The sequence below is a fragment of the Pieris napi genome, chromosome 8 (assembly GCF_905475465.1).
Source record: "Pieris napi chromosome 8, ilPieNapi1.2, whole genome shotgun sequence".
NCBI classification, from domain to species: Eukaryota; Metazoa; Arthropoda; class Insecta; order Lepidoptera; family Pieridae; genus Pieris; species Pieris napi.
In genome coordinates, this window is record NC_062241.1 from 8,778,016 (window position 1) to 8,791,443 (window position 13,428).

Here is a 13,428-nt window from a genome sequence, read left to right on the forward strand (position 1 = left end):
GAAAACATCGTGAGGACCGACATGTCATAGACCCAAAACGTCGACGGCGTGTGTCAGGTACTGGAGGCTGATCACCTACTTGCCTTTAAGATTTAAAAATGATCATGAAACAGATTCAGAAATCTGAGGCCAAGACCTAAAGAGGTTGTAGCGCCACTGATAAGATAAGATTCGTGTAAAATTATATTATCTGTCAAGCTGACATTTTAGTTTGGCTTTTGTATAAACAATCACTGCCCCCTCTGAGGGTGGTCTTCACACCTCGAGCTGTTTATTTAGTTCTACCTGCGAGCAAATAGAACTTTTAATATTGCAGATGTCAACTTGGATAACTACAGGTCGACAGTGCCTAAACAAATACGTGGACATGGCTTTTATTAGGACGCACACTTTGTATAACTATTAACTATGTTGAACGTATTCAGAGGTTTAAATGAAAGCCGAGTTTAAAACTCATTCGTCACAGAACTAACTAACTTGGCCAGAGAAAAATTAAAAACGGCTTATGAGTTGCAAAAGACAGAAGGCGTAGTGAATGACACTAAGGGTCTGTTTCACAATGTCCGGATAAGTTCCACATAAGTTCCAAATAAGCTATTTATTACTTATTGGTAGGATAAACACTATTGTTGCGTTTCACAACTGTCAGATAGCGCTATTCGTCACATAAAGTCCATCATAAGTTATATGTCGGATGAAGTGGCAAATAGCACAATTTATCTGAAACATAAGTGTGTTTGACTGATGTCAGACAAGAAAACGTCGTGATTCAATAATATGATGGACGTTTTTGAAACTCTTGAAGATGAGTTTGATGAATACTTTGATCGCATCACAACACCGCGCAGGAATCCCGTATTTCAGAATAGAACCAACTATATGGAGACATTGGACGAAACGGACTTTAGGACACGGTTCAGACTTACTAAAGAAGCCGTGATGTTTGTTTATTCAATGATTGAAGAAACAATTTCTGCTCCTACAGAAAGGTAAGTACCTACATACATACAACCCGCAATGATTGGTTTAGCTACCAGATGAGCGCTGCTGGATCCACTTAACAATAGATTTTCTATTGTGTCTGGTTTTCCTAGACAAAATAAGTAGGAATAGGAATCTATTTACCTAACCAACGAATTCCTTATGTACCAAATCTAAGCCATGTTTGTTTCAGAAATCATGTTATAATGCCGATTACTCGTCTACTATTGACTTTGAGATATTATGCAACAGAAAGTTTTCTCACAGTAGTCGGTGATTTCTCTGGTGTCAGCAAAGCTTCTGCCAGTCGCATTGTCACCTTGATTTCACAGGCTATTGCACAGCTCCGTCCTGAGTTCATCAAATTTCCAACCGATACTCAAGAAATACAGCAAGAGTTTTACAACTTAGCTAAATTTCCAAGACTCATTGGCGCTATTGATTGTACCCATGTTCCTATAAAATCTCCAGGTAAAAGATCCAATAACCATATAAAAACTATCTATTAAACTATGTAGTTTGTACTTTGTTATTTATTCGATTATTGTTTCTAGTTTGTATAATATAACTTTTGTCATTTTAGGTGGAGACAATGCAGAAGAATGGAGAGACAGAAAGTCACAGTTTTCTTTTAATGTTCAAACTGTAGTGAGTGCAAAGTTGAAGATTTTAGACATAGTGGCTAGATGGCCAGGAGCAGCACATGACCAAACAATTTTCAACAATTCATTCCTAAAACAAAGACTGATAAATGGAGAATTTGGAAACCTTTTGATTGTTGGTGATAAAGGCTATGAAAATACTTCATACCTTCTAACTCCACTCCAAAACCCCACGACTCCAGCAGAACATCTATATAACGAATCTCAAATTCGAAGCAGAAATGTGGTGGAAAGGACATATGGTGTTTGGAAAAACCGGTTCCCCATTTTGTCAAAAAAGATTTTGCTTCATGTATCTCGTGTACAAGCCGTGATAGTGGCATGTGCGGTGTTGCACAATATTGCTATTGATATGCGAGATGAACATTTTGAACTACTGCAACAAGTAGATGAACCTGCTGATGATATTGATCAAAGCGCAATTGACAACGTGGGAAATGCAAGTGTGCGAAGTAATCTTATTAGTGATTATTTTGCTTTATTACTATAATATTTTATAAATTACAAAATTTTTGAGATAAATTAAATAAACATTCAATGCTTTTATTAAAATAAAAATACAAATTTTTATTACAATACATCCTCGCTCCAGGCACAAAATCGATTATTTTTCTAATTTATTTAACAACATATTTTTTTCTATGGCCCATAATTATCTTTTATTCTCTCTTTCTTCCTCTTCAAATGCCCATTGCTTTCTCTTATTTAGAAGCTCTACCTCCAGAATATTCTTTTGCAGATCCGCAATCTCTAATTTTGAATCAGCAACTTTTTCGAATGGCCTTTTCATCTTCGGAGTAGCTGAAAATAGATTGATTGGTTAGCCGTGTGGTGGCAGCAAAGACGAGTAGTACCACCCAATATTTGCTTGTGGGTGTCGATGAAAGCGACTTAGGGCTTATCCGCGAGTTTTAGATATAGCGTGGTGACTATAGGCAAAACCTAATAATGAAATAAATCTACTTTAATACAAATAACTTACATAAAGCGGGATGTTTTTTGGAACGTAGAGATTTTGGCTTCCAGTTGGTCCACTTTTCAATTGCCAATTTTTTTGGGGTAGCACTACCACATTCACCTGAAGTGAAACATAAAAGGTAAAGTCCGACTAACTTACCAACAACTCTGAGGCATAACAATTTGAAGCATTACTTACTTATTTTTCTTTTTGGAGGTTGCTCCTCATTAGAATCTTCCTTCTGTGTACAAACGTCTGCCTCAACTGAATGGATAGATTCTCTTTCTAAAATTATATCATAATATGTATGTAATATTGTTTCATTTGTGAGAGAAAATAAAGTAATTTGTATTGTATATCTTACCAATGCGATCGGAGTCAAATTGACTTTCAATTCCTTCGACAGACAACAATATCATGTCTTTGACTTTTTCCTCGATAGGGGTAAGAGGAGTAGCAGCACTAGGGCCACCTCCTTTACGTTACGTTTCAGCATGTATCAAGGCAGACTTTTTTCTTGTAGCCCTCTTTAAGCCTTCGTATTTAGCTTTTAAAGTTTTAGCGCTGCGAAAGTTTTTCCCACTTGTGCTATTAAACAGCGCCTCTAACGTCTTCCAGCACTGCTCTTTCTCCTGCCAGGTGACTGAGTCACTTTTTTTATTTTCTAATATATTTTTATGGTCAGCAACAAGCGAAGTTAGAAGCTCAACTTCTTCCCGGCTGAAATTGACGCTTCTTTCACGTTTTTGCGTAGACATTTTTTTAAGTTAAAGAATCCACCTCGAATCACAGAAACAACGGAAAGGTCAAGCTGAAGGCACCGAACTAAAATATGTACTAAAATACTCAATAACCTAACAAACAAAAATGCCATGTGAAAATGACAGCCCGTTTCATTACAAGTAATATTAAATGACCAACAAAAAGGTTAAGGTTCTATGTTTTTCTATAGAATTTTGTAACTTTATTTGTTCGTAACAAAAAAACGGAACATACGAATTTGGTGTTGCTACCACAATCTTCCTTATGTGTCGGATAGTTATGTGCCGGATAAAATATGATTGTGAAACGCAAAGTTTCTTATTCGGAACTTTTATCTTCCAAATAATTTATGTGTTGCATAGCTATTTGGTACTTTATCCATACATTGTGAAACAGACCCTAAGGGTCTGTTTTACAATGTAAGGATAAGTTCTACATAAGTTCCAAATTAGCTATTTATTACTTATTGGTAGGATAAACACTATTGTTGCGTTTCACGACTGTCAGATAGCGCTATTCGTCACATAAAGTCCATCATAAGTTAAGAGTCCGATGAATGTCAAACAGCACAATTTATCTTCCAAATAATTTATGTGTTGCATAGCCATTTGGTACTTTATCCATACATTGTGAAACAGACCCTTAGGGTCTGTTTTATAATGTAAGGATAAGTTCTACATAAGTTCCAAATTAGCTATTTATTACTTATTGGTAGGATAAACACTATCATTGCGTTTCACGACTGTCAGATAGCGCTATTCGTCATATAAAGTCCATCATAAGTTATGAGTCCGGTGAATGAATAATCACAATTTATCTTCCAAATAATTTATGTGTTGCATAGCTATTTGGTACTTTATCCATACATTGTGAAACAGACCCTAAGGGTCTGTTTCACAATGTATGGATAAGTTCTACATAAGTTCCAAATTAGCTATTTATTACTTATTGGTAGGATAAACACTATCATTGCGTTTCACGACTGTCAGATAGCGCTATTCGTCATATAAAGTCCATCATAAGTTATGAGTCCGGTGAATGAATAATCACAATTTATCTTCCAAATAATTTATGTGTTGCATAGCTATTTGGTACTTTATCCATATCCATTGTGAAACAGACCCTTAGTAGTATGGACAACGTATAGTTTTAAAAATTCTTCAGCTCTTACGGCCACGGCGGCTAATCTATATGAGATTGGATAAGAAAGGAAATTTTATTTATTTATTAGATATGACTTGATTACATCCAACAACAACTGGACAATAAAAAGCAAAATGTTAAGTTTTTAAGCCCATTTTGAAACAAAAAAGTTGACGTTAAAATTTGAATTTATGAAAGAATTTTTCATTTTAAATATTCTTCCAACAATAATCGAAATTCAATTATAAACCTTTCGTAAATTCTAGCTAATATATAAAAGACTAAAAACCTAAACCTATTGCAATATATTCAGTGTACACTCAAATTAACATCGTCTTAACATTAACGTTGTCTATACATTGTGAAGTTTTTCATAAAACGTAAATTCTCCAGGAAATGCGTAGTTAACTTTGTCCTTCATTATAATAAATGCCTTAATTCGTGACCAAGTGTCATAAACACTTTAGTCTAGTCGACAAGTTGAAAATGGAACAAAATAGAGATACTACTCTTAAAATTATGTGCGATAGCTCATTGGATCCGGAATGACGTCTAGAAAAATGTGCTAAAAGCGTGTATATTAGCACATAAAAAATTGCAAAAGTTATAGACCATTAAAGATGAAAAAATAATGGCATTTAGTTGTTTGCCAATATTTAATAAACTATTAACATTTAAGAAATTTCAAATAAAGATTCTGAAAGAGGAGGAAATTTCTAATAAAAAACTCCTGACTCCCAGAACTCTATCTCCATTATTTATAATGTTAATTTAACGCTGAAAATAGGTCTGCGGTTGAGATTTTTAGGATTCGCGCGTGGCGTCAAAAGCGACTACGGCACATTAATTAATTTATTTAAGGTATTTAATATTTTTTTTTAAATTTGAAAAAATTATGGTGTGTTTTGAACACTATAATTAATTTATTCCCGTTGAAAATTTTACTTAAAGTTAATTTTTCAACAAGTTAAATAATTGTTAACTAACGAAATTTTCTCGAACGACCGTCTTAATTGTAAGTGAAAAAAAATGTTTAAATAATGGTCGTAAAAATATTTCGCTTCGTAGAGCCTTTCTTACATACATACTTAACAAGATCGTGCCATAAAAGTTAAAAAAATATTTATACTTTGTTTATAACAATTTTTTTACTTAAACAAAAACTTAAAAATCCATGTAATGATGTTAAAAATAATTTTTTTTTCTAAATCATCATATAATCGTTTTTTTATTAACACAAGATATTTATTGATTTGCAAAAAAAAAAATTCCCGCCATTTGTTGATAATTTTTTTTTAAACAAATTGATTAAATCAATATTTAAAAAAAAAAATTTAACACAACTTTATTACATTAAAAATTTTATGATTTTTTAAAAAAAATTTTTTCCTTAATAACAATTTTTAATTGTTTATAATCGTTTTTTTTAATTTTCTATTGTTTAAATAATTAGTTAAGAAATTTTTTTTTTCCTAAAAATCATAATTGACAGTCTTCTATAAAGTAACAGAAAAAAATTTTTTTTTAATCAACAATTCTACTGTTTATTAACTTACCAATTTGTTATAAACAAATATTCAACTTTTGTTTATTTTTTTTCTAAAACTTCTAAAATTAACAAAAACAACCATATATAACAAAGTATAGAAAAAAAAAAATTTAATTTTAAATAAAAGTAATATTCATGATAATCAAAAAATTTACAAAAAAATTTTTTCTGTCAATTATGATTTTTAGGAAAAAAAAAATTTCTTAACTAATTATTTAAACAATAGAAAATTAAAAAAAACGATTATAAACAATTAAAAATTGTTATTAAGGAAAAAATTTTTTTTAAAAAATCATAAAATTTTTAATGTAATAAAGTTGTGTTAAATTTTTTTTTTTAAATATTGATTTAATCAATTTGTTTAAAAAAAAATTATCAACAAATGGCGGGAATTTTTTTTTTGCAAATCAATAAATATCTTGTATTAATAAAAAAACGATTATATGATGATTTAGAAAAAAAAATTTTTTTTTAACATCATTACATGGATTTTTAAGTTTTTGTTTAAGTAAAAAAATTGTTATAAACAAAGTATAAATATTTTTTTAACTTTTATGGCACGATCTTGTTAAGTATGTATGTAAGAAAGGCTCTACGAAGCGAAATATTTTTACGACCATTATTTAAACATTTTTTTTCACTTACAATTAAGACGGTCGTTCGAGAAAATTTCGTTAGTTAACAATTATTTAACTTGTTGAAATATTAACTTTAAGTAAAATTTTTAACGGGAATAAATTAATTATAGTGTTCAGAACACACCATAATTTTTTCAAATTTAAAAAAAAATATTCAATACCTTAAATAAATTAATTAATGTGCCGTAGTCGCTTTTGACGCCACGCGCGAATCCTAAAAATGTCAACCGCAGACCTATTTTCAGCGTTAAATTAACATTATAAATAATGGAGATAGAGTTCTGGGAGTCAGGAGTTTTTTATTAGAAATTTCCCCCTCTTTCAGAATCTTTATTTGAAATTTCTTAAATGTTAATAGTTTATTAAATATTGGCAAACAACTAAATGCCATTATTTTTTCATCTTTAATGGTCTATAACTTTTGCAATTTTTTATGTGCTAATACACGCTTTTAGCACATTTTTCTAGACGTCATTCCGGATCCAATGAGCTATCGCACATAATTTTAAGAGTAGTATCTCTATTTTGTTCCATTTTCAACTTGTCGACTAGACTACTTATCGTAAATATGAGTGAGCGGAAAAATGAGTTGACTTCCTGTCTTTACTCATATAAGATGTACTTAATTACCGAACTCAACAAATGTAGACGCATTAGACGTTTTGTTTCGAATAATTTCCCACAACAGTATTTCACGCTAACATTACCCGTAAATTAAGCTTAATTTTACAACAGATCCGGCGTTTGTCGTAAATAAAAAGAACATACAACAAACAGGCACATAATTAGGGCACGAAATGTTGTTTAACTTTGAACAAACTGGACCTCTAGTCGGTTAATTTATGAGCAATTAAAATAGTCAACACTTAGTGAATTCAAAACTGCACTTAATGGATAAGACGTGTTCAAATGTTTCATTCGCTAATAGAATTTTGGGATATGGAGTTTTAAGATCAGTTGGGTCTTTGGTACGAATATTACACGCAGGTTTAGAGATGTGTTGTATAAAAAATCTGATTTTGCAATAGATCAATTATATATAATGAGACGCTAATATGTAAACTTAAGCCTCATAACAAAGGTACTAGACAAGTTGTTTGTTCAATAAACTAAGATAATCACTCTACAGGGCAAATGTTATACCAATACTAAAGGAAATGTATAAAATAAAAATACAAGGATAAGTATTGAATGCGTGCTTGCCTAATCTTTCTACCTATATCAAATACACCTTAGGTAAAGCAGCCTAGAATAAATTATTGCTAGTATCAAATACAGATTTATTTAGGTATTCTAATATACATATCAATCCAAAACATGTTACGAATTTTTTGTCCAGAAGACCGCATCTAATAATAAATATATTTTCACACAATTAACAAGCTATTATTAATTCAAACAACCGCTAGTAAACAAAACTCGAGACAGGAATAAGTTCTTTCTCAGAGGCAATGTGTTATCTCCCATGCACACCTGTCCTTACTTTGACTTTACTCCTCTCTTGAAGACGCTTAATTAATTAAGGACTGAATAAAAAGAAGATTTACGATTGGCTTTCTGCTCTGCGTGTGTTGAAATAACAATTTATATAGGATTTAATCATTATAAAACAATTTTGCAAGACTTTTTATGAAATTTTAATATGTTGTATGTTACTTCGAAAAGATTGATATTGCAGTTTTTGTAATCAATTAATGTTGACTTTTACCGTGTACGTTTTATCGCATTAGTGGATATATAATAGAGTGATAAGAAATTTGTTTAAAAAGGCAATTCACCATTTCCATGTATTTGTACTATGTAGCCAAATTGCACTGTGCCTTAGATATAAGATCATAATTATTAATCTACCATTAAAAAACTGCATTTATTGGTCTTGGCTTTTGATTTCTGTATCTGTTTCGTCTTTTTGAAGTTCTTGATATTTCTTTAGGCGCGTTATGAAAAATTAATGAGAGTGAAATTTTACGATGCGCGCGCACCGTGACACAAAATTAACAGAATGAAGTTGCCCACGGAAGATACTACGGCATTGGACATAATTTTAAAACAACATTCGAATAATAATAGAATTTATGTTACACTTAATGTAAGAAAATAATAATAAATTTTTATTTATTTAATTTTTCAAATGTAAACTGAACTTTATTGACTATAAAGACTCCTTTTCCAGTCTTTGATTATTTAATTGTAATTAATTATTTGCATGCAATCAAAAACTATTTTTAATAATGCCAAAGAAGTATAACTTACGCGCGTACATAAGTACACGCACCCTTTTTTTTATCTGACACGTCGTCTTTTAGATCAACGACAAGTTGGTTTCCTTCACCATAAGAGAGAGAGAGCACTTCACAGGAAATCAGTTGCTGCACACTCGGGGCACAAACACACGACTTCAGTATTCAGAGCGCACGCTTAAGCTACTAGGTCAACTCTTTTCACAATCCAGAGATATTAGATAATAAGAGATATTTTTATGGACGTCTCTGAGTATTAGTATGCCAATTCTGAAAATTCTCTTATATTTTTAGTCAATATATAGTACGAAATAGTTTTCCCAGTACGATAGCTATTCGCGAGCTAACAATAACTATTTTTTAAAATTAATGTTATCACTGAAAAGGCAATACTTATAAAACGACTTAAGAATATTTTCCAATACCTATAAAACTTTAAACGCGATCGTTCAATTTAAATAATGCCTGTTAACCTTTTAGATAACAATTTAGCTAGATAAAGATAACAGTTTACCCGTACATAAAGATAGGATTCTCTTAGGAGCTTCGTTCTAAGTTGACCTTAACACCCACATCGATAAAAAGACACCTTACAAATTGTGCTTTATCGATTTGTTTAACGAGAAACCGATTTGATTTCGAGTACTTAATGCTTCTATTCTAATGAAATTTGTAAATGAATGGGCTCTTTGTTAAGCTTTTAACAGGCTGATATTTTGATTGTATTAAATAATTGTACTTAATTGTATTGTTGTATTTCAAAATATATCAACTGATATTTGTTATATAAGCTTTTGTTAAATATTTAACGTTCATTACAGTACTGAATGAATATATAACGTAACGATTCAAATATTTTATAGTTGCCTTTGGTTGGTGTTATATTATGTGTAGACGCGGGAAAAATGGACTAACAATATAACAATATAATATGGTACATACACCCCAATGCACTATATTAAAACGGTGATAAATAATAAATAGGTACGTATACATAGCGATATAAATAAATCAGTGGCGCTACTAGGTCTAGGCCTCAGATTTCTGAATCTGATTCATGATCATTTGTCAATCTAATAGGCAAGTAGGTGATCAGCCTTCTGTGCCTGACACACGCCGTCGACTTTTTGGGTCTAAGGCAAGCCGGTTTCCTCACGATGTTTTGCTTCAGCGTTCGAGCGAATGTTAAATGCGCACATAGAAAGAAAGTCCATTGGTGCACAGGTTGGAATCAAACCTACGACCTCAGTCGCACGCTCAAGCCACTTGGCCAACACTGCTTGCTGCACTGTATTATATTAAACAATATTCTGTGACTACGATACTTATACTAAACACTAAAAGACATATCTTGTTAGTAAAGTTTATTTGCATCTTAATAAGAACAAAACTATTTAATCTTTGTCTTCACACAATATTGTTACAAACTATGTTCATAAGATTAGACCATCAATATTAATTATGTGATTAATTCGATCACTTGAGCATGAAAATACTTCATTAAAATTAGTGGACGTGTCACGATGATTGGGTGTTTTTTAAAAACGATTACTTGTCTTAAAGTTAACCGGGAATTGATATCCTCGCTAGGAGATGTATAAATAAGCCACATATCTAAAGCCGCTAATCCAGTCTTGATGGTTTCTACTACAATAACAGGGAAGTTTAGGTAACCGTACAATCTTGATACACAACTAAACTAGTTAGTCGGCAAGGGATACAGTCGCGCAATAGTTTTAAGCTAAGTAAATTTTAATCTTAAAATATGTTTTTTTTTATGTAATAGGAGGCAAACGGGCAGGAGGCTCACCTGATGTTAAGTGATACCGCCGCCCAGACACTCACACTGCCAGAAGGGTCGCAAGTGCGTTGCCGGCCTTTCAAGAATTGGTTCCTTTTCTTGAAGGACCCTAAGTCGAATTGGTTCGGAAATACTTGAGTGGGCAGCTGGTTCCACATAGTGATGGTGCGCGCCAAAAATTGCCTTAGAAAACGCTCAGTTGTGGAACGACGAGGTGATACGGATGGTATTTTGTATTTTGCCTTGACGTCCGATAATGAAACTCAAAATCTTCATAATTTCGCCTGGTGCATATATCCCTTGTGTAGAGTCTTTTGTCAAAGTTAAGTGTCCTTGCATCGTCACCAGTGACACAATAAGTTCAATTATACTACCAAACCGGCCCGGCCCAGCTTGACACTATGAAGGTACTTTGTGTATGCGAATCAAGCATTTCCAACGGCCGTCCCCAAACCTGTTAAGTAATGGACTAGTAATACGCAAGCACGGAATGAAACATTTTCGTATCAGCTTTATTGCTCTTAGAATTCCTTAACAAAAATATATCTGCTGTACAAGTTGGCAAGCGAGAATTCACTATATATTATATTTTTTAAATAACGTTAAATATTAGATCTCTTTTTATAAATAACCATAAAAACGTTTAGGTAAATTAAAGTTATCACATTACACAAATGACTAACATAAGTTGATGGTTCCAAAACAGTATGTTACAACCAGCTTTCAAAATCGTGGTGTGTTGTTTGATGATTTGCTATTTTAAAAGAGTACCGAGAGATTTTAACGCCGGCTTTTTCTCTCGGCCTACACCCTCTGTCTTCTATGCCGATGTGTAGGGATGCCTACAAATTCAAATTTAATGACGTGGAATAAGTGATACATGTATCTTATGTTCCATAATAAACATATTTTATTTTATTTTAATCAAACTCCGCATACCAACATTAATGTATCTAATAAAGAAACTAATCAAAATGCATTAGTTACAGTTGACACCGACAAAAAAGCGTCCACGCCCGCGCGGTAAATTCGTGATCGCAAGATCTATGATAAACGAAATTCAAAACAATAATAAGTTTTTTATAAATTATTCATATCATAATCCGAGTGATGGGATCGGACGATTCGTCTCATCCGACAGGTCTAATTTAATGCGTGCATTTATTATTGGTAATGGAATTAACCGCGCCCGATTATCATACGATTTGATGGACGCGCTATCTCCCGATCTCTTGCCGCCCACTGCACTTAAAAAAACGGCCCCACGTCATTACGACTAATTATTGTTATCTTTATGGTAGCAATCGGTCTGCCTTGTTCGATTAGCCTTCAAAAGCGCTTCTTTATAACGCAATTTCTCACTCATTCCTGTGTGTTGTCATTTGCGGCGCTTTTTGTGTAATCATACACCGGCAGCCGGAGGTTTCGATTTGATTATTTCGTTGAGTTCATTATTTGCGATGATACGTGTGTTCTACGATTTTTGTTTTAATGCTCCCCAATTTTTGGTTCTTATCTCTATTAGATTTAATGAAATTACGTTTCCCCTCTGTTATTTACGTTTTGGAGACCGAATCCGAAACGTCATCGCTGTAACTATCTTGTGTTTTTAGCTTTACGTAATCGAAAAAGTGGTTTTTATTATTCACATGGCACGGAGACAGCTGTGACTGACATGTTATTTGATTCAAATTCTGACAGGCCGCCCTTACGAGTAAAAGTGTACTTGGTTACCCACTTGAATTTTGAGTTTGAGTATACGCCATTTTTAAAAATGTGGCCAAAACGCTGGCTGTAATGAAAAGTGTAACAATAAGTGTACGCGATTTATCTCACGATGCAACACTTATGTATAGCAGTAGTGTAGTAGCTACACAGTTTTCTATTACAAAAATTAACATCGTATTAAATTATTTATAACAATAAAATATATTCTAAACAACATATAGCCTACGTCTATCTAAACTCTGAAGAAACCAAAAATAAAAAACAAAACATTAATAATATTAATAGCGTATTCTTATTTTAAATTATTTCACAAATTCGCTCTCAATATTGTTATTTTAATAGGCCATAATGAGAACAAACTACATCATTAAAATATTGTATGCCCTTTACAAGCAATATTTCATTAAAATGAGAGTAACTTGAATAAAGATTCCACGTTGCCATTTGAATTAGTGTCTCGACTTTGTAGAGTCACGTTTTCGTTTTTTCTTTTGGCTACACAGCGAATATCTTTAACACGCGCTCTATAAATCCAAGTTTTTAATACGTGATAACATTAACTGGAATGGAAATACACGGAGACGCAAAATAAATGCGACTATTGAATGAATTAGAAGTGCGTTGTCGATGGCTATACTTCATTTAAGTCTTGAATTTTTTATTGAAAGAGTGTCGCTTCAATTCGTATAGTAGTAAATTTAAGAAGCTTTAAAATTAAAGTCGTATTTTCAAACTCGTCTTAACTAAAAACTAAACCATTATCACTACACTAAATCATTAAATAAGTCTAATTGCACCGCTTAACTTCAGTACTCATTTTCTCTTTTTATCACAGCGAAAACGCAATTTGACAGAAAGAGACAAAAGAGTATTTTATTTAGAGAGAATTAAGATTTAGTTTTAATGAAAAAGGCTTTGTTTAAGTATACAATTTAAGGGATAACTATTTTAAAAAAGCAGTATTTT

General features: G+C 32.2%; 1 protein-coding gene across 1 annotated transcript; it reads left to right on the plus strand.

Annotated features, from left to right (window-relative positions):
- Positions 1-619: 619 nt before the first annotated feature.
- Positions 620-2,909, plus strand: LOC125051878 (putative nuclease HARBI1). Its single transcript, XM_047652484.1, has 4 exons — positions 620-989; positions 1,175-1,452; positions 1,565-2,095; positions 2,383-2,909. Exons 1-4 carry the CDS (start codon positions 778-780, stop codon positions 2,442-2,444), a joined length of 1,083 nt encoding a protein of 360 aa, XP_047508440.1. The 5' UTR covers positions 620-777; the 3' UTR covers positions 2,445-2,909.
- The last annotated feature ends 10,519 nt before the right edge of the window (positions 2,910-13,428 follow it).

What these genes read in the sequence shown, in the direction of transcription:
- LOC125051878 (XM_047652484.1), top strand. Translation starts at nt 778, where the DNA reads ATGATGGACGTTTTTGAAACTCTTGAAGATGAGTTTGATGAATACTTT. An exon ending in ATTTCTGCTCCTACAGAAAG is followed by an intron (nt 990 to 1,174) that starts GTAAGTACCTAC and finishes TGTTTGTTTCAG; the next exon opens with AAATCATGTTATAATGCCGA. An exon ending in GGGAAATGCAAGTGTGCGAA is followed by an intron (nt 2,096 to 2,382) that starts GTAATCTTATTA and finishes ATTCTTTTGCAG; the next exon opens with ATCCGCAATCTCTAATTTTG.